This window comes from Lacerta agilis, chromosome 7 (genome assembly GCF_009819535.1).
Source record: "Lacerta agilis isolate rLacAgi1 chromosome 7, rLacAgi1.pri, whole genome shotgun sequence".
Taxonomy (NCBI): Eukaryota; Metazoa; Chordata; class Lepidosauria; order Squamata; family Lacertidae; genus Lacerta; species Lacerta agilis.
Window position 1 is genome coordinate 6,223,461 of NC_046318.1, and position 21,393 is coordinate 6,244,853.

Below are 21,393 nucleotides of genomic sequence, written 5' to 3' on the forward strand. Positions count from 1 at the left end.
GGGGCTGGCTGGAAAGAGAGGCTGCGGTTGCCGTGGCGACGGACGTGCCTTGGGCCCGGAGCGAGGCCGCCGGTGAGTGTCGCCTGAGGGGCGGCTGGGGCTGCCTCGTTCGCCGGGGGGGAAGAAGGGCGGTGGCTCCGGGGCTCTTCAGTGGTGGTTTTCCCCGGTGACGAGGACCGTAATAGATACAGGACGAAGGGTGGTGCTTGGTTTTCTATCCCCCCAGTTTCCTCCAGGGACGCCGCTTAGAACATAAGAAAACAATGATGAAATTGGTTTGTGTTTTTTTAAAAGCTTACTGAAAACAGGATAATCACGATCAAATTCTGAGGCTCAGACTGAACGGTTCTAGCGATATTTTTGAAGACTGAAACTAAAGGGGGCCAAGTGAGCCTCCAGAATGAGAGATATCTAGAGCAGGTGTGGAGAACTTCTGGCCCTCCAGACGTTACTGAACTTCAGCTCCCAGTTACAGGTGGGTAGCCGTGTTGGTCTGCCATAGTCAAAACAAAATAAAAATTTCTTTCCAGTAGCACCTTAGAGACCAACTAAGTTTGTTCTTGGTATGTATGAGCTTTTGTGTGCATGCACACTGTATCTGAAGAAGTGTGCACGCACACGAAAGCTCATACCAAGAACAAACTTAGTTGGTCTCTAAGGTGCTACTGGAAAGAAATTTTTATTTTGTTCAGCTCCCAGCAACACTGGCCATTGAGGATGCTTGCTGTGGGTGATGGGAATTGTAGTTCGTTAGCATCTGGGGGGTCGAAAGATTCCTAGCACCTGTTGCAGAGCCTAGATCCAGGTGACCTATCTCGTTGACTCAGCAAGGGCACCTCAGACAGTGCCACTGAGCTTCCCTGGAAGATATTGGCATGCAAACAGCCTTTCAAGGATCCCAAAAGGAGAAGTTTACAGCAATCCTTCTGCAATTCATAGCATGCACAATTGAGATCATAACCATTTCTATTTAGAATTACTGTAAATCCCACTGGCTACAGTGGGCTTACTGTCGGGTAAGTATGAATAGGATTGCAGCCTCATTCTTCGAGAGGATGTACATATGTATTACTTACTGCATTGTTGTGTTCAAAATAATAATATTTTGCTTTGTTCCAATAGACCTTGAGGAAAAAATGACTGCTGGATCCATCTTAGTGCCTCAAATTATACCACTACGACTTTCAACACCAGGCAGAGCTAAACATGAAATAGATACAAATACACTTATAGAGATCAAATCGGGTATTTGCAACAGCTCAGAATGCATGCTATATGTTTCATTTTCTATGTGCAACACACACACTGCTGGTGGGGAACCTCAGGCCCAGAGACGAAACACAGCCCTCCAAGCCTCTCTAAATGGACTTTAGGGTGCTACCAACGCCACACTTCTTCCTAGATCACACTTCATTCCAGCTCTGCCCCCAAACCCTTCTGGGCGAGAGGGTTGCATGTTCTTGAACTGTGATAATGCTTGTTGTTTGTCCTGGATGGAGAGAGGGGTGCATAGGAGTGTGAATGAATGAATAAATGAATGTAGCCTACTGTACAAAGGTAAGAATCACACCTGTTGGCTCTTGTCCAAACCACTACAGGCATTTATCTGGGGCAGCATATAAACAGTGGTTAGAGGTACTGTTTTGGGGGATGGGGTAGGCAGGTGTGGGGGACTCACTGGTACTGAATGGGAAAGCTGTGCACCTGAAGGAGCAGGTGCGCAGCCTGGGAGTCATTTTGGACTCGCAGCTGTCCATGGAGGTGCAGGTCAATTCTGTGTCTAGGGCAGCTGTCTACCAGCTCCATCTGGTACGCAGGCTGAAACCCTACCTACCCGCAGACTGTCTCGCGGTACATGCTCTGGTTATCTCCTGCTTGGACTACTGCAACGCGCTCTATGTGGGGCTACCTTTGAAGGTGACCCGGAAACTGCAACTAATCCAGAACGCAGCAGTTAGACTGGTGACTGGGAGTGGCCACCAAGACACTATAACACCAGTCGTGAAAGACCTACATTGGCTCCCATTACTTTTCCAAGCACAATTCAAAGTGTTGGTGCTGACCTTTAAAGCCTTAAACTGCCTCGGCCCAGTATACCTGAAGAAGCGTCTCCACCCCCATTGTTTAGCCCAGACACTGAGATCCAGCACCGAGGGCCTTCTGGCGGTTCCCTCAGTGCGAGAAGCACAACAAGGCTACAGTTTCCGCCTAACTAAAACACAGGCAATCCTATTTGGTGCGGCTGTTGTAGGTTGCAACTTGCAGGTACTAATCTTTGGGAAAGCTTGCTTCTAGGCTGTATAGATTGCAGCTGGATACTGCTCTGTGTGCATTTTTATGTACAGAGAAAAATGTATTCATGGTCTTTAAGGGGGAGATAGACATCTGCTCGCAGGAAGTCTATTCTTGTGATTTAAATTTGTGGGTTGTATTTTTTAAGGAATATTTTCATATAGAAATTATTGTTTTTAGGGAGAAGGGATAACATCTTTTTTTCATCTTTCAGATACCCCTGATGTCACCATATATTATACTATTGATGGAAGTAAACCACAACTCTTTAGGAAACTTAATTACAGAGATCATAATACTTTTAAGTATAATGGGCCAATCACATTACCAGATGGGAAAATAACAATTAAGGCACTGGCAGTTACAAAGTAAGTATTGTCACCATGTAATCCATCTTTTAAACAAAGGCAGATTTAGACCGTGTGTGTATTGACAGCAATTACATTTTTTTTGTTATCCTCTTTGATATATAACAAATATGGGTGAAATACTACCCTGTGTTATAATTTAAAGCTAAACTACCAGTAGATGTGACTAATTGCATTAACACCATTGAAGTATACATTTTTTAAATTATGTAAATAGCAACCAAGGGGAAGCCTGAGCAGTCTGGGGGTAAAGGAAGTTTAACTTTTCTTTTCCACTGTCTCAACACAAATCGTGTCTCAAAAGCTGGTATGTACATTTTAAAGCAGTTCTTCGCTGACACTGTAACCCTGCCTGCCCTTTTAGAATTTTTGTGGCCCAAAGACTCCCTTGCTTGAAGTCTGGATAGGCAAATACAAAGTATCACTGCTCCCCGATACACAATTGTGTTTTCTCTTTGGTTAAGAAGAGCCCAAGACAAGACCCCTCCAACTCACACCTCTTCCCTTTCCAGACAAAGAAATTATTTCCCCAAGCACAAATCTCTGAAGGTTTCCTGCCTCATGCTGCTCCAGGTGTCCACTCCATTAGTTGGTTCTCCTGCCTTCTATTTTATCCTCACAACAGCCCTGTAGTTAGGCTGAGCGATAGTGACTAGCCCAAAGTCTCCCCAGACCTAGTCCAACACTGTGATGCTGAAGGTTTACCTGTCACTGTAGGTCACTCTAATGTTTATCTCCCATGAGGTTGCTCCAACAATACACGCCCAAGATTTGGGCAACCAGGCGAAGTTGGGCTGGCTCTTCCTCCCCATAGTGACTGGAGAAAGTCTGTAAGTTTCCCCATCTCCAGAATAAGAGACTAAAGTACTAGTGAAAGGTTGGGGTCGTGAGTTGCACTTGAGGGTGCCATCCACAAGGTGGAATTACCATATTTTTCGCTCCATAAGACACACTTTTTTCCTCCTAAAAAGTAAGTGAAAATATCTGTGCGTCTTATGGAGCGAATGGTGGTCCCTGGAGCTGAATTGCCCAGGGGCCAAAAGAGGATCGTGCTTTTTATTTTACAAAGAGAAAAGGGGGTGTTGAAAGGACCCCGCTCAGCAGCTGATCAGCAAGAGATCGGGAGAGAGATAAGAGTCCCGGCTCCCTTTCAGCCCCGCCCTCCATTGTTGAATGTGCTACAGAGGGAGGTTGTTTGTTTCCCCAGCGACATGTGACTGGCTGATTAGATTATCTGTCTGGAAACTGTAGAAAAGGCTCCCTTTCCTTTAGCAGCTGCAGAAATGTGAGTTAAACCCCATAAAAACGGGGCTTTTCCTCTTTGCTTTCCCCCCTTTGCAAAAGGAGCTTTGCTTTTCCCCCCTTTGCAAAAAAAAGCTGCAAAACTTTTAGCTGATGCTGAAGAAACCAGGGCTTTTCCCTTTGCAAAAAAGCTGCAAAACTTTTAGCTGATCCTCAAAAAAAACCAGGGCTTTTAGAGGAGGAAAAGCAGAAAAAATATTTTTTTTTTCTTGTTTCCTCCTCTAAAATTGAGGTGCGCCCTATGGTCCGGTGCGTCCTATGGAGCAAAAAATGTGGTATACAGAGCCTTTGTGACTGTGCCAAATGCAAAGAGCAGCTTCAGCCAATAGATTTCTGTTAGGGCCATGATAGAGATCAAAAGAGGTAAAGTTTTATGAGATTGAAGCATAGAATCATAGAACTATAGAATTGTAGAGCTAGAAGGGACCCTGAGAATCGTCTAGTAGTCCAACCTCCCATCAATGTGAGAATGTATACCTCCATGTGGAAATTACTACTACTGTTTCTGTTCCGTATTGGTGGGATGTTATTTTGTGTTATTGTTTATTTTATGGCTTGGTTTTGGTTTGGTTCAACTTTGATTATTGTTAGCTGCATTGAGGAGTCCCTTTGAGGACTTAAAGGGAAAATATAATTTTTTAAAAAATTAAGTAATAAAGTTGAAACACATTTAATCCTTATTTACCTATTATTTTTCTACTGTGTTAGAACACAGAGGTGACCCGCAAAGCCAAATTCTTATACATTTACCAGAGGCAGCAAAAAGAAGAGAATCCCTTATGTGAGACACAAATCATGCAGGTCTGGTCTAGAGTTTCTTCATTCTTAACTTACAGAGACGGCAGAGAGAGTACCGTTGTAACAAAAGTATTTGTAGTAGAATATGTCACTCCCAACGTACATGTACCTGATGAAGATGATCATGAGAATTTCCTGGAAGATCTCGTCAGTCAGGCAAGTTATAAGAATGTTAAATCTACTGAAAAGTGTTATGAATAATTAATGCTGTTAAATATGAAGGCCTTGCAGCATAATATTTTTTTTAAAACTCCACTTCTTGTTGCTGGAGAGATCCATGAGGGGAGCTTCAGACAACATTGAGGTACTGGAAACAAAAAGTAGAATTCAATGTCACACTAACATAGTTGTTCCATCAGCATGACCATTTTTTGTTTGCCAGATGGAACAATCTCCCCTCTCCTTCTCTCAAGTGCTGTTCTGTGAGTTCTCCTGACCCTCCAGAGTGGATTTGTGGGAGAAGAGAGAGAGAAAGCCCCATTGTACCTGCCAGGAGTTCTTCCACTGGCTTCCACTAGTGCACTGGGTTAGTTAACTCAAAGTAACTCAGGATTTTACAGGGGAAGCATCTATTCAAGTAAGTTATCAGAACCCCCATGGAGCAAGTTTACAGTCAAATTTGGCTTCTTCCATTCCATGCCTAGTCAAATTATGACTCTGAAATAAAAAAATGGATGGAATCCTGAAATGTCTCTGGATTGTAGATTGTACCTAGATAATACAAAGATTAAGTGGAACATTTCATTGCATACATGAGATGTTGTAGCAATTTATGCCAACAGATGCAGGGATCGTGTTGTTTATAGATAGCACAATGTGTAGGGTGTCCACAGATGCAGACATACAGGTGAAACTCAAAAAAATAGAATATTGTGGAAAAGTCCATTTATGTAAGCAATTGTTTTCATTAGCTACTGGAGTTTAATATATGAGATAGACTCATGACATGCAAAGCGAGGTATGTCAAGCCTTTATTTGTGATGATTATAGCGTACAGCTGATGAAAACCCCAAAGTTGAGATTGTGAATTTGGGGTTCTCATCAGCCGTACGCCATAATCCTCACAATTATAACAAATAAAGGCTTGACATACCTCGCTTTGCATGTCATGAGTCTATCTCATATATTAGTTTCACCTTTTAAGTTGAATTACTGAAAGAAATGAACCTTTCCACGATATTCTAATTTTCCGAGTTTCACCTGTATCTTGTCACTTGCTGCCTTGCCCCATTCCCAATTTCCTCCTTCATTCCAACCACAAGGCCTATTACAAAAGCATGCTGATAAGAGTCCTTTCAGAATGGCTGGAGCATGTGCAACAGACCAAAATATGTATATGGGATTATAGATCAGAATCTTTGTTCTTAGGAGATGGAAGATGAATTGTCTCATGTGAAACTAAGAAAGAAAGAACCGAGTGCTGACAGCAGCTTCCATTTGCATGATGTAGCACTGGAATTACAAGGTACTGTGTGTTAAATCCAGAATTGAGAGAACTCCAAAAAGGTCACTGGTTCAAAGAATTTGAACTGGTAGCACACGAGCTTTATGGATAAGTTCCTGAACCCATTTTTTTCTGTACTCAAAAGTTACTCCCTTGGATATTGCCACTTTAATTTTGTATCAAAATTACCAGTGAAATTGGCAGCGCTGTAAATTTGACTTTGTGCAGCTTTATCACTCTAGTTTTTAGTAAGTTTTAGGCTACCAGTTTACCGTATACAACTGATTAGCATACTTACCCAAAGCATACAACCGCCTCCTTGGTATTTTGTGTTGCAGGCAAACGTCGTCCATATGGAATAACACCAGTGGACCAGATCATTATTACACACCTAGTACACTTTTTGAAGCATTGAACAGACTATCAAGATAATTATATAAATAGGGATTAAAACAACAAAAGTCTAAACTACAGGGCAGCATGTATACATTATTATTTCCATGTATGTATTTTGGTATATGTGAATTAGTCATTGATTCAACTCTCTTCTTGACTCTAATTTATTTCATTCCAGAACATGCTTTAGATACGTTTTACACAGTTAGTCAAGGTTAACATTCTTTTGAAGTGTGATATTGAAAAGTAATAAAATGAAATGTGTGTGTAATTTTAGGCTTGTCAAAAGAAAAATCGTTCGTGCCCTCACAAATCATTGGAACACATATGTTGAAAAATTACTTGAATACCTCAAGTGATGGAGAAAAGTCTCATTCTGCCACATGGATGCCTCAATCTCAGGTAATGAAAGTGGCTACTTGGGTCAAATGCTAGAGCATGGGTAGGCAAACTAAGGCCCGGGGGCCGGATCCGGCCCAATCGCCTTCTCAATCTGGCCCGTGGACGGTCCAGAAATCAGCGTGTTTTTACATGAGTAGAATGTGTCCTTTTATTTAAAATGCACCTCTGGGTTATTTGTGGGGCCTGCCTGGTGGTCTTACATGAGTAGAATGTGTGCTTTTATTTAAAATGCATCTCTGGTTATTTGTGGGGCACAGGAATTTGTTCAACCCCCCCCCCCAATACAGTCTGGCCCTCCACAAAGTCTGAGGGACAGTGGACCGGCCCCCTGCTGAAAAAGTTTGCTGACCCCTGTGCTAGAGGATCATGTTAAGCGTTTGCACTGGCTTCTATAAAGAAGTAGTGTTAGAAAGGATTTGCAGATCTCGACTTTTTCTTAGTGGACACTACTTCACCAGGAATTAATTTCATAGACAGGTGTGCTGAAACAGTAAAGTCTTGAGGTGATTGGCTGCTGTTGCCTTTTTTTGTCCCGTTGCTATGCATGTGAAATTTCTTTTTTTACTTTTAACCTGTGATTCATTCCACAGATTTTGACGGTTCTCCCCTTTCAAAGTTTTAGGATTAATGTCCTGGGTTGGCAAGAAGATGGGTACAAATGTGTCTGTTATTTTCCTGCAGATGGAATTGTGCAACAAATGCCAGACTATGGTGCCAAGGAACTCACCAACATGTATCGTATGTGAAGCTCTGATGACTCCACGGCTGCAAGAACAAGGCAGCATCCGCCAAAAGGTAGCTCAGAGTTGATGTAAAAATTAAAAAATTCTGTATAGAAACAGTCTGGGGGGGGCGGTCCTGCTGCAGCAGTGCGAACATAATACCTGATTTATTCCTACGTTGCTTGACACTTACATTTACTGAAATGTGCTTGTTCTATAATCCAAAGGGCAAAGTAATCTACTGTGTGTGTGGAGCAGGAAATCCAATTTGCATTACGCAGTGTGTGGTCTGTGGGATCCAATTTCCAGAAGCGCAAATGGTAAGGAAATTTCCGCACAAAATAATCACACACAAGCAATCTGAGAGGCCCAGGACCACTTGACAAGTTTCTCAGTCATCTGGTTCAAATGAGATGCCTTTAAATATTTTACAGATTACTTACTGTATAATTTGCATAATAGAATGAAAGCCTTAGTATCAAAACCAGGTCTGCCGCATAAATAAGACTGCTAGTACACAGAACTGCATTTCATTTGGGTGCCTACAGATCACTTTCTAGTGCATTGAATCCCCTATCAGTAGCTCAAGGAAAGTCATGCAGACAGCTGCACAATCCTGTACATATCTAAGTTCCACTGGGTTCAGTGGGGCTTTCTGCCTGAAATGGCTGCTGCTGACCAGCAAAATCCAAACAAGTAAGAAAGTGGGCAAACTCTGGCTGTTCAGATATCTGAATGAGCCACTTGTGTAGCAAGGTTTGGATATACCTTTTTGGATTCGGGTAACTTAAGTTTTCGGAGAACGAGTGTTCTGATAGTGGGACCAGCATGTAATAAAGACTGAAGAGGAATTTTCTATGTGCCTTATGCTGAAAATGAAAAAGAGTCTGCTTTAAAATAAGCCAGTATATTGCACTTTGTTATAGCCTATGTCTAAAATAAATAACAGTGAACAAATATAAGCCATTTATGATGCACATCTATCTAGACTATGATACTGATGAGACAGTATCTGCAGGAGGCACTTCTGTGTTTTGAACCCTCTAAAAGGTGAGTGCAAATATATGTTCAGACCACTGGATCAGATAGAGAATGTCGGAGTTTCTTCAGAAAACATTTTAATTTTATTTAGGGAAGATATATTGGTGGGATTTTATGTGTATATCTGATAAGCTGTGTCAGCCTTTTTACCTATAATAGAACCTGTCTTTAACAGAGCAACAGCTTGCAGACCAGGCAGCAATCAGTCATTTCATTGCCACCATCAATACCTAATTTAATAGAGAAAAAAGAGCAAGGAACTCAAACCATTGGCTTGTTCTACCCATCCGTCAAATTTCTAGAGAAGAAAGAAAGTGAGCTCCTTTCTCAAAAGGAAAAATTGAATGAGACAAAGTATCACAAGCCTCTGCTCACAGCCATCAGTCCTGGAAGAGGTAATCTGTCAACCTCTTCACTCCTACTCCTAGACACTTTTGCAGATGAAGAACTTGAGTCATCGTGCTTACAGCAACCTTCGGCTACCTTTTTGTAGTAGGTTCAGTTTCTTTATGCAGGTTCTTAGATTTTGATGCTGGTATGTTCTACAGTATTTTTGATATGTGATTGATTTTGATTGGGGGATTTTAATTATCGTATGCTGCCCAATTAACCATACCCTCTGGGGGATTCCCAGTTTATTTATTTTTAAAGGTGTTTTGTTACCCACCTTGGAGAAATTATTTTTAATGAAGGGAAAATAAATGTTTGAACACAAAATAAATAACAAACGCCAAGGTTTTCAATCTGGCTGCTTAGGGAAAGTACGGAGGGAGGGGAGATTTGGCCCAATAAGTTCCTGGAAAATGGAGACAGGGTCCCCCTCTCTGTTGTTTGTGTTCATCAGGGCCATTATATGCAGTCCCACTTTCAATACTGTTTGTGCCTGCAAAAGTTTCAAGGACAGTCAGGCTTCGTTTCCAATCAGTGCATGTCCCGCAGCCTTCCTGCTGAAATCTTTTTGTTCCTTTGTCTCATTTTGTTGCCCACCCACCCAAGCAATAGTGTAATAACATTGGGGAAGCATCACAGGACAACCAATAAAATGTGGATCCACCACTAATGTACTACTGTTGTGTTTATGACAAATTTTAGAAATCACCTGCAAGTCATCACACTGACTTGATAGCTATCTTTGTGGACTGTAGCCGAAATAAGCTATAGAAGGGGGGGGGGGGAAATGTGATTAGAAATCACCAAGATGGCGGCGCATGCAGACACAGCGGCTGGTTATTGTTCTTCTCAAAATTTGGCTTTTTTGTCCTGCCAAAATAGACTTATTTACAGTCGACAGGATATGTTATCTATTCAACTACAGAGCAAGTACTGCTTAAATTGTGAGGGTCTTCGCGTCTGCAACGAGGATATATTGATCTGTATTTTTTAAATTATGTGGAGTGCCTTATTTGAGTTGATATAGCAACCAAGGAATTTCGTTGTTTCCTGCAAGGGAACAATGACAATAAAGATCTGATCTATTTTATTCTATTCAAGAGCCACCAGTTTACAAGGACCCTCTTTCTTGAGCTACTCTGTAACACCAATGAGCTTGATATGTTCAGTCTAATTTCCTTCATTCAGGTTACTGGAGGAAGCAACTAGATCATGTTTGTGCACACCTCCGAAGCTACACACAGAACAATCTGGAGTTCAGGACTTTGATTGGAGAACCTCAAATGGGGAAGGTAAGAGGAAGAAAGGACCTTTTATGGCTCTAGTCTTTCTCCTGTGATGCTGATGCATAAAGGGAATTAGGGTAGTGATTTAAGGCAAAAGGTGAGATGACTTGGCTTTTTAAAAAAATAATAATAATAGAGGCTTGCTGAGAAGAAGGGAGACAGTCCTTTTTTCCATGCAACTGGTGAGAGAAGTTGGTATCTGGATTTGTTTTATATCACTTTCTCAGTGAGAATGAGGAGGTGGATGTTAGGATGGATATCCAAATTGCTTTTCATAGATTTCTAAATTCCACGGGTCTCCAGATTTATAAATTAGCTGGCCAATTTTAAGTCTCTTGCTGACTCAAGCAGTCTGCATTATGTAGTATTCTTTTCATCAGACTGAAGAGAGGCCAAAGCTCTGCAGGTGCAAAAGATGCTTGGAGAGAGAGAGACCGTTTACTAATGTTTATACAGTAATGCTAGAAGCCGCCAAGCCTAGATGGGACATAATGGAAACCTGATGGAATGGGAAGAACCAGTGGGGCACAGTTTTGTCTCTGGGTATCAACTTCATGGGAAGGACATATTGGAGGTGGTGTCTCTCTGTGTGCCAAAAAGAGCATTTGAGTCCAGCAAGCAAGAAATACCCAAAGAGGCAGACTCATCCACAGAATCATTGTAGGTGATAATACTGGACCCCAAGAGCATGTTAGTATTGGGAGCATGCTGTCATCATTTTGATCAGGGAGACCTTGAGATGGAGAAGGTTAATAATCAAGCCAGTTGTAAGAGTTAATGATAAAAGGGTTGATGATAAAGGGGGCTCAGTAGTCCACTTGGCTGCGGTCATGCCCGTTTTGGATGGGATCACATTCTCCATTCTCCTGTGAGGGTTGGGTTTGCCAGTAGAACATACTACTGAGCCTGGTGTTGCTCCTGGATGCCTTAGTTTTAGGTTTGGCTGATTCAACAACTGCACTGCTACTGAAAGATAGACCCTAGATACCTTGGTTTTACCAGAGGATATTACTGCAGTGCAGGGATGCGGGTGGCGCTGTGGGTTAAACCACAGAGCCTAGGGCTTGCCGATCAGAAGGTCGGCGGTTTGAATCCCCGCGATGGGGTGAGCTCCCGTTGCTTGGTCCCAGCTCCTGCCAACCTAGCAGTTTGACAGCACGTCAAAGTGCAAGTAGATAAATAGGTACCGCTCCGGCGGGAAGGTAAATGGCGTTTCCGTGCGCTGCTCTGGTTTCGCCAGAAGTGACTTAGTCATGCTGGCCACATGACCCAGAAGCTGTACGCCGGCTCCCTCGGCCAATAAAGCGAGATGAGTGCCAGAACCCCAGAGTCGGACACGACTGGACCTAATGGTCAGGTGTCCCTTTACCTTTATCTTTATTACTGCAGTGCATTCCACTTGAAGCTGATTTTTTAAAAAATAGTTCAGGAACTTTGGCAGGTGCAAAATGTTCCTGCTTGCCTCTTGATGGGCTTGAGTCAGCATAATCGTATATCACCTATTTTTGGTAGCCAGTTTCTGCAACCAATACAAGGTGCTGGTTTTGACCTTCCAAACCATAAATGACCAGTTCCTGATAAGATCTCTGAAGTACCCTTTTCTTCCCTGCCTGTCAGCCACTTGAACCTCCACATTAAAAAGAACTAGAAGTAGAGCCCTTCAGATTCCATCTTGTGTTGAGACCACAGTAGCCTCTGCGAGAAGTAGGGCCTTTTCCATTACAGCTCTGACATTGTGGAATACCTTTCTGCAGGTGGTGTTTTGGTCCCCTCCTTGGTATCTTCTTGCCAGCTGGTCAAGACTCATCTCAAAATGCTTTGTACTGCTGATTTTTCTTTTCTTTTTTTAATAAAAAAATTATTGGTTTTCTGTAAAAACAACAACAAATAAACACATTCAATCCACATAAAAAACAAATACAAAAAAACTAACAAAAAAAAACTAATACATACCTCAACCAAACAAGAACACAGGAATCTATTACTTATAATCTCATTTTAAATCTTATTTGGGGGGACTTCCCCCGTTCTCTCTTCTGCGTTCGAATTCTAATTTACTTTTAAGTAGCTTTGTCACTAATTTAACAATCATTCACCATAAATCTTAAACTTCAAATAAACATCTTATACATCTTATATCATTCAACATATTATTATCACATAAAATCATATTCTAAATCTTGACTTCTTATATCCTTTTTTCTCTTAACTAAATAAAACTATTGCAGATATTGCTTCTAATTCCAACCTTAAAAGATATTATAATCGTAACATTATTATAAAAAACACCAAAACATTTCTTCCCTTCTCCAAATCATGTTTCCCTCTGACGTCGGAGTACCATGGTTAGCCTTCCTGATATGTCACATATGTGATTTATTTTTCTTAACTGCTATTCTGCTTTTCTTTTCAACTAAGATTTTAACTGGTTTTATATATGACCTAGCTGTATTGTACACTGATTTGAAAAATCTTTTTTGAAAGTGATATCTGTGTGTTTGTTTGTTTGTTTGTGTATGTGTGTAAGGATCATAGCTATTTTTCTTTTTAAAGGAAGAAAATAAAACTTAATCACATTTTTTTTCTTCTATAGCTTATTTCTGCTACAGTCCACAAGGATAGCTATCAAGTCAGTCTCCAGATAAATTATGCACTTGCTATAAATAAGGTCAGTGTGGAAATCAAAGATGATAAAGATGGGAAGGTTGCAGTGCTATGATGAGAACCATTGGTAGTTGGGAGTCAGTAAATCGCAACTAGACTAATCAAGGCTCATTGCAGTTCTTTTAAACCAGTGGTATTCCAAATATCTACCTTTAGGGAAATCTTTCTTCAACATTGAGGAATCTGTGTGCAGCTGCCTTAGAGCATGTTACATTAGGGGTGACCCTCCAGAGGTGGTTTTTATCTATCTATCTATCTATCTATCTATCTATCTATCTATCCTCCCACCTTTTTTGTAAACTATATGTTAGGCTTATTCCCTTGCCTTAGCTTTACACATGTCCAGAAATGAGCTCACATTCTCAGAGAAAAAGCATGCCTGTATTATCAGAGCTAGATTGCTGACTCTGGAGGATTAGTTTCTACTTGCTATCTAATCTGAGGGTGAGTTTTCCCTACACAAACATTCTTGACACATTCTTAATACAGTCTGGGTAAGCAGATTCTCCTAACAAATGTGCTTTCTAATATAATGCCCGATTTTCCTTTATATATTGTTCCAAAATCCCGGTAGCACTTTATCCTTCCTGCTTATATTGCCACCAAAATCATAGTCTGTATCCAGGAGTGGGGTAGGTCTATAATGTTTCGTGCTTTTCAGGATTGTTCCCAGATTACTGTATAATCACTAAATGCACTTTCCCCAACATTAGGCATTCTGCATTACTATTACTTCACTGATTATTATTTTTTGTTCAATGTAAGTGCCATTAATCCATAAAATTCCTGGAAGAATTCTCCACTTATGCCATCTGGACATTGGTCCTTTCTCTATTCCTTGGTCTTTTTCACTTAAAATAGAAACATGTAATCTATATCACTGTTGTCTTGTGGTCTTAGGGATTCTACTGCTGTTCATATCACTTGTTTTATCTACTTCCAATGGTTCTTTTTATTTTTGTAGCTTCCAGTAACAACCAGTACATAGATTGTTGTCATGCTTGAATTGAGAGTTTGATTAAGGATTAGTCCACACAGATTAATATGAGCAGGTGTTGTAGTTGTGGATGCTCCTCAAAAGTTTGTTCATTCTCCCCTTGCCCCTGTGCTGTGAATAAAACACACCAGAGACTGGTTTGTCATGTAGTCTGAACCTAGGCTCATGGTTTGTTTCCTCATAGCTATGGGTGGGCTTGTATTCTGTTTTCTTCCTTACACACTATGAGTTGTAAACCAAGATTTGCTCTTGGCTTGCCACTTTTGGTTTGTTCAAAGGAAACAAACCATGAGCCCAGACAACTCAACAAGCCAAAACTATTGAGGAGTGATGCAGAACATTGAGCAGAGTGCACCAGCATGGTGCTCATTCAAATTAAACCATTGTTTGTCTTTAAACTATTATTTAAATTTTTATGCAACATGCAAACTCCACCTAAGATTATTCCCAATGCCTGCTGTAGCTACACATCATAGGGAAGGATAAGCAGTGGTATGCAGATTGTCTTTCAGAGAAGCTTAGCTGCCATAGCAAATCTTCTCACCAAGAAAGTTTGCAATACAGTTTACAACTACTGTGTTGAATTATAGCTTATGTTGGTATGGCAAAGGTTGTCATATGATATACTCAAAACAAAATAAAAAATACAAAAATTCATTCCAGTAGCACCTTAGAGACCAACTAAGTTTGTTCTTGGTATGAGCTTTCGTGTGCATGCACACTTCTTCAGATACACTGAAACAGAATTCACCAGACCCTTATATATAGTGAGAGAGTGGGGAGGGGTATTACTCAGAAGGGATATATATACACACACACACACACACACACACACACACATATATATATATATATGGGTCTGGTGACTTCTGTTTCAGTGTATCTGAAGAAGTGTGCATGCACATGAAAGCTCATACCAAGAACAAACTTAGTTGGTCTCTAAGGGGCTACTGGAAGGAATTTTTTTTATTTTTTATTTTGTTTTGACTATGGCAGACCAACACGGCTACCTACCTGTAACTGGAAATATGATATACTGTTTATGCTTCTCCAGGATATTTTGACCAATAAACCACTGACATTTGGCTATCATGAACTGAGCCCCAGGAAAGCAGAAAGAGCTGGATTACATGAAAGTCAAGCCAGTCTGGGTGAGCATTCTGGTGTGATTTGGTTCAAAGGAATGCTATCCTTGTTTTGTACATTTTCAAAGATGACTTGTACCCAGAAAAAGTATGTACCACGTAGCGCATCTGAAAATTAAACCTTAAAGTAGATCCCAAGTGCATAGTATTCCCAAAGACCCTTCACTGCTTTCAGCACCTTTCCACTCTGCAGAGCCAGGGACCTATGAGGATAGTCCACCCTCAGATGGGTTTCCAGGTGGCTCTGGGGGGATTTTCCAGCTAATATGACTGGCGCTCCTGTCGAAGCCCTCACCAACCTCTGGAACAGCCAAATGGCTTGGGCCATTGACACAATCTCCTCTGAGCACTCTCTCCTGCTTTGTGGAGCTAATTTGGCTTCCTGATATACAGGTGAAACTCGAAAAAATTAGAATATCGTGGAAAAGTTCATTTATTTCAGTAATTCAACTTAAAAGGTGGAACTAATACATGAGATAGACTCAGAGCTTAGGATGAGGAAATAAGCTGGGAGACTGCTTGAACATGAGTGGAGAAAAACTGCAGTTGAATGCAATCGAACACTTGTGAGGGCTCATCATGGAGCCTACCTAGTGGCAGAGAAGCGAGCAAAAGTGGCGTACTTGCTGCCTCCATTGCATCCTTGTTGTGCTCTCCAACAGAGCTTTTCCAGGTAGTGTAAGTCTGGCCCAAAGGAGGTGGTGGAACCAATGGTAGCTCACTGTGACTTGTTTGCAAAGCATTTTGAGGACAAAATCGCTCGCATCCACCGGGATCTTGACTCCGTTGTTACAGCAGATGAGTCTCAAGGCATGTCCAGAGCACCGTCAAGAGGGCGGCAGCAGAACAACAGGCATTTTTTGCAGTGGCTCCCTGCTTATGGAGCAAGGGAGGCTGGCCTGATGCCTTTGTTGCATATCTTTAAGCACCAGGCAAAAACATTCCTCTTCTCCTAGGCCTTTGGCTATCAGTTATAGCAACTCAACACAAAGACCCCCGTGGGGCTTTGCCTTGTAATTCACCTGATGCCTGCTGGTTCCATCTCAGATGCTGGTCCCTTTGGTAGTGGAAATGAAGCCTGCTGCTATATCTCAGGCTGTGAGCTACAAACCAAGAGCCAAAAGTGGTGGCTCGCACACCTCTTGCCTAGGTTTCTTGGTGTGGAGGGGAAAGGCGCTTCCATCAAGAGCTTCAGGTATTCACTGACCTGAAAATTAGAATTTGATCAGCAGCAAAGTCAGAAAGCCATACATCTTTAAAAAGAAGAAAAACGTACCAGGCATCTCAGTGGAAATACCGGAACATATTCTTGGGGGAGAAGACTGCAGGGTTTGTTATGAATATTGCAATAAACAAAAAACTTTTGTTAATTGGCTCATGCTGCTGTTATGTGGGGCTCCTATGTTATTTTGCTATACAGTACTATGGCCATCATTGTAGCTTTCTCTATTTTAGCTCGAGAAGAGAGCCAAAGAGTGCCAAGCCCCAGCGAGAAAGTCAAAAGGATGATGAAAACAGGGACATGTCTAGAAAAAGAAGACAAGCTCACTGTATGTATGTTCTCTTAGTATGGTGGTTAACACCATGCTGCAACATAAGCAGTGTTAGTATCAAGCTGGTTTTAAAAATGACTCTTTTCTGGAAAGTACTATTTGAGGAGGGAAAAGTACAGCAAATATTTTTACTTCCATTGCCTTTTCCCTTCCTTCTACTTCTGCTCTGATCAGGGCATTTCCTTTTTTGTCTTGGTAGCCAAAGCAATCCCACAGGAAGAGCAGGAAGAACCGGGTGCATGCCTGGTTAAGCCATGCAGAATATCCCTGGCCTTGGCACCAAAGTGGGTGGGTGCGGGAAACATTTGACAAGAGCTGTTGGGTCACACTTCCATGTGAGTCGTCAGCTGGCCTGCCATGTACTCATTGCCAATCTCACTTTTGTTTGTGCAAACGGAACTGTTTATACAAATCCCGGGAATTTGCATGCTTGACTTAAGAGGTCAAGTATGGTCACTGGAGACTCTGAGCAAGTGTGCCATGTACCTTGGTGTGCCTGCAGATGTTCCTTCTGAACAGGGCTTCCCTCAATATCATATCCACTCTTTCCACCATGGCTCTGGGGAAAGATGTCTTCCATAGCGAAACAAATCTGTTCTGAAACTGGGGCTGATGGCTCTCCAATATGTAGCCAATGGCGATTTTCAGTGGGATGTCTCGCCTCTGTTAGGAGCGAAGCTGCTTTGCTCCAATGAACTCATCGTTTTACTCTTGACCGAAAGGAGTTCCAGGGGATGATTTGTGTCGTTGACGTACATCACAATTCTGGCACCACAAACCCATCCTGACGTCTATTACTCAGAACTGACATCACCAGCAGGCAATCAATGTACAGCTCCATTCTGCATGCCCTGTCCCCTGACTTGGGGTTGAGGTCACCTTGAAGAGGGTTGATATACTGATGGGGGTGTGCAGTGGTCGGTCTGGCATGTGGGGAGCAGTTTTCTTTCATTGATCTCTGTGGGAGGCAGAGCTGTCAACATTCCTTTTTTTTGCATTGGGAAACGGCTACAGCTGTCAACTTTCCCTTTTTTGCAATGGGAAACAGCACTGGAATTTCCCGCAAAAAATGGGAAAGTTGACAGCTATGGGTGAGGACAATTACTTATATTGGCCTTTGACAAGATGAGACTTTGTGCCCTCAGGGATGGAGTAACTGATGGAGCTTCAGATGTGGCATGCACCAGCCATGCCCACGACCCATCTGTGGCATGTCGCTTTCATAGGCACTCAGCCATTGTTTGGTCAGTGTGGTATTCTTTGAAATACAGCATTTCTGCCAGTAGCCCAGGGTGGTGGTGTAGCCAGGCACCTGTTGCACATGGAACACCCTTTCCAGGAGCAGAATGACATACCTGCAGGTTCCTGATGCCACTCAGCAGGCTGTAGGATTGCATCTCTGTTGCCTTAGAAATGGCTGTTTATAACAAACATGTATGCAGGCTGCGTACCATTGGGTTTGCTTTAAGGAAAAACCATCCTGTAGATAATTCTGCATTGGCTATTTTGTTTCTGCATTTTTCTAGACTGAATCTAGGCAGTTGCTGAAGGAAGTGGGTCCAAAAGGCCAAGGGCGACCTTTCGTAGTAGAACAACTGATTGACGAGGCAAGTTTCAGTAGTGTGGCATTCTGAAGCATTCTGTTCAACTATTAGGAATACAATTGTTTCTTTTCTTTAATAATATTTCCCCAAAAGAAAATCAAACTATCCAGTAATGTATACCATAAAGGTACCTAAATTGTCGATACATAGTTCTTTATGCTACTCACTTAACAGGTATAAGCTTGAATAGGTGACCTACTTAGAGTTCTTCCTCTGTATGTACAAGTGTCCCTGGCATATGTTAGTCAAACAGTTCAGACAAATTACAGTATTTGCATGTGGTAAAGGGGATGTGGGATGAGAGCTGGTGAGTTTGGCCTTGTTCCTCTCCCTGCTTCCTGCATGTGAATCGTCAGCAAGTCCTGCTTTTATAGCCACCACTTATTATGCTCAATCCTCTTTCCTCCAGGTTAGTAAGCGTGTGTGGATATGTGAACCACATTGCCAGGATTCAGCCATTGAAAACAGTGTCCTGGCAGAAATCGCTTAAATGTCCAGAAATCCCTGTTGGAAGCGTAGATTTTGGCGAATTTCCTTAAAAGTAGCTCAAAAAGTTCTCTCTTCTGAAGACACTAGCAGGACTGAAATAATTCCTATGACATGGACTTTATAGTTTAAGTTATAAATGCAAGATATAGAGTTGTAATAGAAAGCTTGCTGAAGGGGGAGGAGGAACTCTTGAGCTCGGCAGAGCATGGAAAGATTGGATTGGTGGATGTAATGTGAAATTATTGTTTGATGAGAAAATGGGGGGGGGAATTCTCTTTTTTTTAGATCTTGCAAAAAAAAAGGTCAACAACTTTTTAAAATATGGCAACCCTAGTATATATTCTAACACTTGTAATTTTATATTAAAAAATTGTCCAGTAGCACCTTAGAGACCAACTAAGTTTGTTCTTGGTATGAGCTTTAGTGTGCATGCACACTTCTTCAGATACACTGCCCAGAGTGGCTGGGGAGACCCAGCCAGATGGGCGGGGTATAAATTTATTATTATTATTATTATTATTATTATTATTATTATTATTATTATTATTATACACGTTTTAATTTTACTTAACATTAACCAGATCTTCCTGTAATTCAAATACCATTTGAACAATGTGTAATGTCCAGTACCTTAAAAGAGGGAAGGAAGGGGGGTATGTTTGATTCTCTACTTTTCCCATACACTCCAGGGAGCTGACCCCAACTGCACCAACAGCGAGGACCAACCTGCTTTAACACTGGCTGTGCTGAACAGGCATCATGAAGTTATTCCCATTCTCGTGCAGAAAGGTGCCAACATGGACCATCAGTCAAGACCGTACGTCAGCCTTCTTCATTCTGATTAACTGGTCTGGTCGTTTATTTGGAAATGGAAGCTGTTAACATACAGAATGAACTCTGAATACTTTTTAGCAGGAAGAAACTCCAATGACAATCCTTGTTACATATTTTTACATGGCTATTTGTATATATTTTACATTTTTTATATATGGGTGTTTTATGATGGCCTATCTTTGTAATCCCTAATATAGGTTTGGTGAAGTAACTCTGAATACTAGGGGGAAATTAAATGGCATTTTTACATGCCTATATAGTTCACATGGCTTGCACTGCTGTCTGAAGCAGTCAACAGGTTGTTTGAAATATGCCATGCCAATGTGCAGCCGTTCTCCCAATGCACAGTTGTCCCCCCACCCCCTTTTAAACATTTAATCTCACGTGGAAATGTGTATTTTATATGGAAGCTGCATAATCACACTGAATGCTGCAGCTGGGACATGGGACGATCAAAATGTCAGTTCCAAACCAGGAAGGAAATGAACTTTGGTATGCAGTACCTTACAGTTGACAGCCTAGGTTTCTTACACCTTGTCCGCTTTCCTCCCTCTACTTCCACACAGGCTTAACAATACGGCTCTACATGAAGCAGTCTTACTTGGATTGGAAGGATGGGAATGCATGGATGCATTGTTAGGGTAAGTATGGAAAAACCTTGGCTTAAAAAGGGGTGCTGAGTGCATCCAGCACCTACTACTTCTGAGGATAAGTAGAGAGTAGACATTGTATCATTGGATTAAGGGAACCTGTGATGTTACGTTCCCCCTGCGATGTTGGTCCTAGTAACTCGGCCCCATTCTTCTAACAGATACATCATTATAAAAGAAATTTTAACTGGTTGTCCACAGTCCACCCACAATGAGGCCGTGTTATTGTGATATGCTACAGCTGCAGGTTTTCTTCTTTGACAATGGTAGCATGAGTAGTGGGATCGAGTGGCACAGCAGTCAGGGACCCCCCTGAGTTGGCGGTGGATCCCAGCTGTGCCATCTGCCTGCCTGGCAAGGAGAAGCTGAGCAGGGAAAAGTTCCAGAGACAATGCCAAGAGCAGCCTTAAAGCACACCTCCAAATACGGTAGTAGTTCCTCTTGCTTAGGTAAGAGGCAGAGATGTCAGGCATGAAAGGCAAGAAAGAGGTTTCCAGACAGAGGAAAAAAGAAGCCCACTTACTCTCTGCTCACCCCAAAAAGTAGGAGAAGTTTGGGCAGGTGACTGGAGAGGAGGAAGCGTGGTCCAGGAAATGAAAGTTTCCAACACCCAGACCAGCCGCCCCCTCACCCAGACCACCCGCCAGAGAAAGGCAGTTGCATTGGGTAGAGGTATCCCTGATAAAAGGCCTTTTTTTCCACAGATGTAATGCAAACATTAAGAAGAAGAATTCCAGAGGGCTGTCAGCCTGTGATTTGGCACTGAAGAGTGGCATTGACAAAATAGTTTCATTGTTTGCTGGAAAGCTAGGAGAGAGGATGTTAGACAAAACTTCCACAACACGGGCAGAGTCCACCTAATGGCTCAGGGCCACAATACCTCAAGGACCGCCTCTCCCCAAATGAACCGACCCGGACCCTACAATCATCACCTGCAGCCCATCTTTATGTGCCCCCTCCACAAGAGGTCCAGAGGGTGGCAACATGAGAATGGGCCTTTTCTGTGGCAGCTTCCT

General features: G+C 42.0%; 1 protein-coding gene across 1 annotated transcript; it reads left to right on the forward strand.

The window, feature by feature from the left end:
* Positions 1 to 2: 2 nt before the first annotated feature.
* On the forward strand, positions 3 to 21,319 carry DZANK1 (double zinc ribbon and ankyrin repeat domains 1). Its single transcript, XM_033154263.1, has 17 exons — positions 3 to 72; positions 1,123 to 1,245; positions 2,507 to 2,660; positions 4,799 to 4,916; positions 6,129 to 6,225; positions 6,878 to 7,002; positions 7,684 to 7,797; positions 7,952 to 8,044; positions 8,941 to 9,160; positions 10,344 to 10,447; positions 13,035 to 13,109; positions 15,157 to 15,253; positions 16,703 to 16,797; positions 18,327 to 18,407; positions 19,583 to 19,710; positions 20,294 to 20,368; positions 21,082 to 21,319. Exons 2-17 carry the CDS (start codon positions 1,137 to 1,139, stop codon positions 21,236 to 21,238), a joined length of 1,842 nt encoding a protein of 613 aa, XP_033010154.1. The 5' UTR covers positions 3 to 72; positions 1,123 to 1,136; the 3' UTR covers positions 21,239 to 21,319.
* The last annotated feature ends 74 nt before the right edge of the window (positions 21,320 to 21,393 follow it).

Excerpts from the sequence above, each read along its gene's own strand:
- DZANK1 (XM_033154263.1), top strand. The coding sequence starts at position 1,137 with ATGACTGCTGGATCCATCTTAGTGCCTCAAATTATACCACTACGACTT. Across the intron at positions 10,448-13,034 it reads GAGAACCTCAAATGGGGAAG|CTTATTTCTGCTACAGTCCA; the intron begins GTAAGAGGAAGA and ends TTTCTTCTATAG. Across the intron at positions 20,369-21,081 it reads TGCATGGATGCATTGTTAGG|ATGTAATGCAAACATTAAGA; the intron begins GTAAGTATGGAA and ends TTTTTTCCACAG.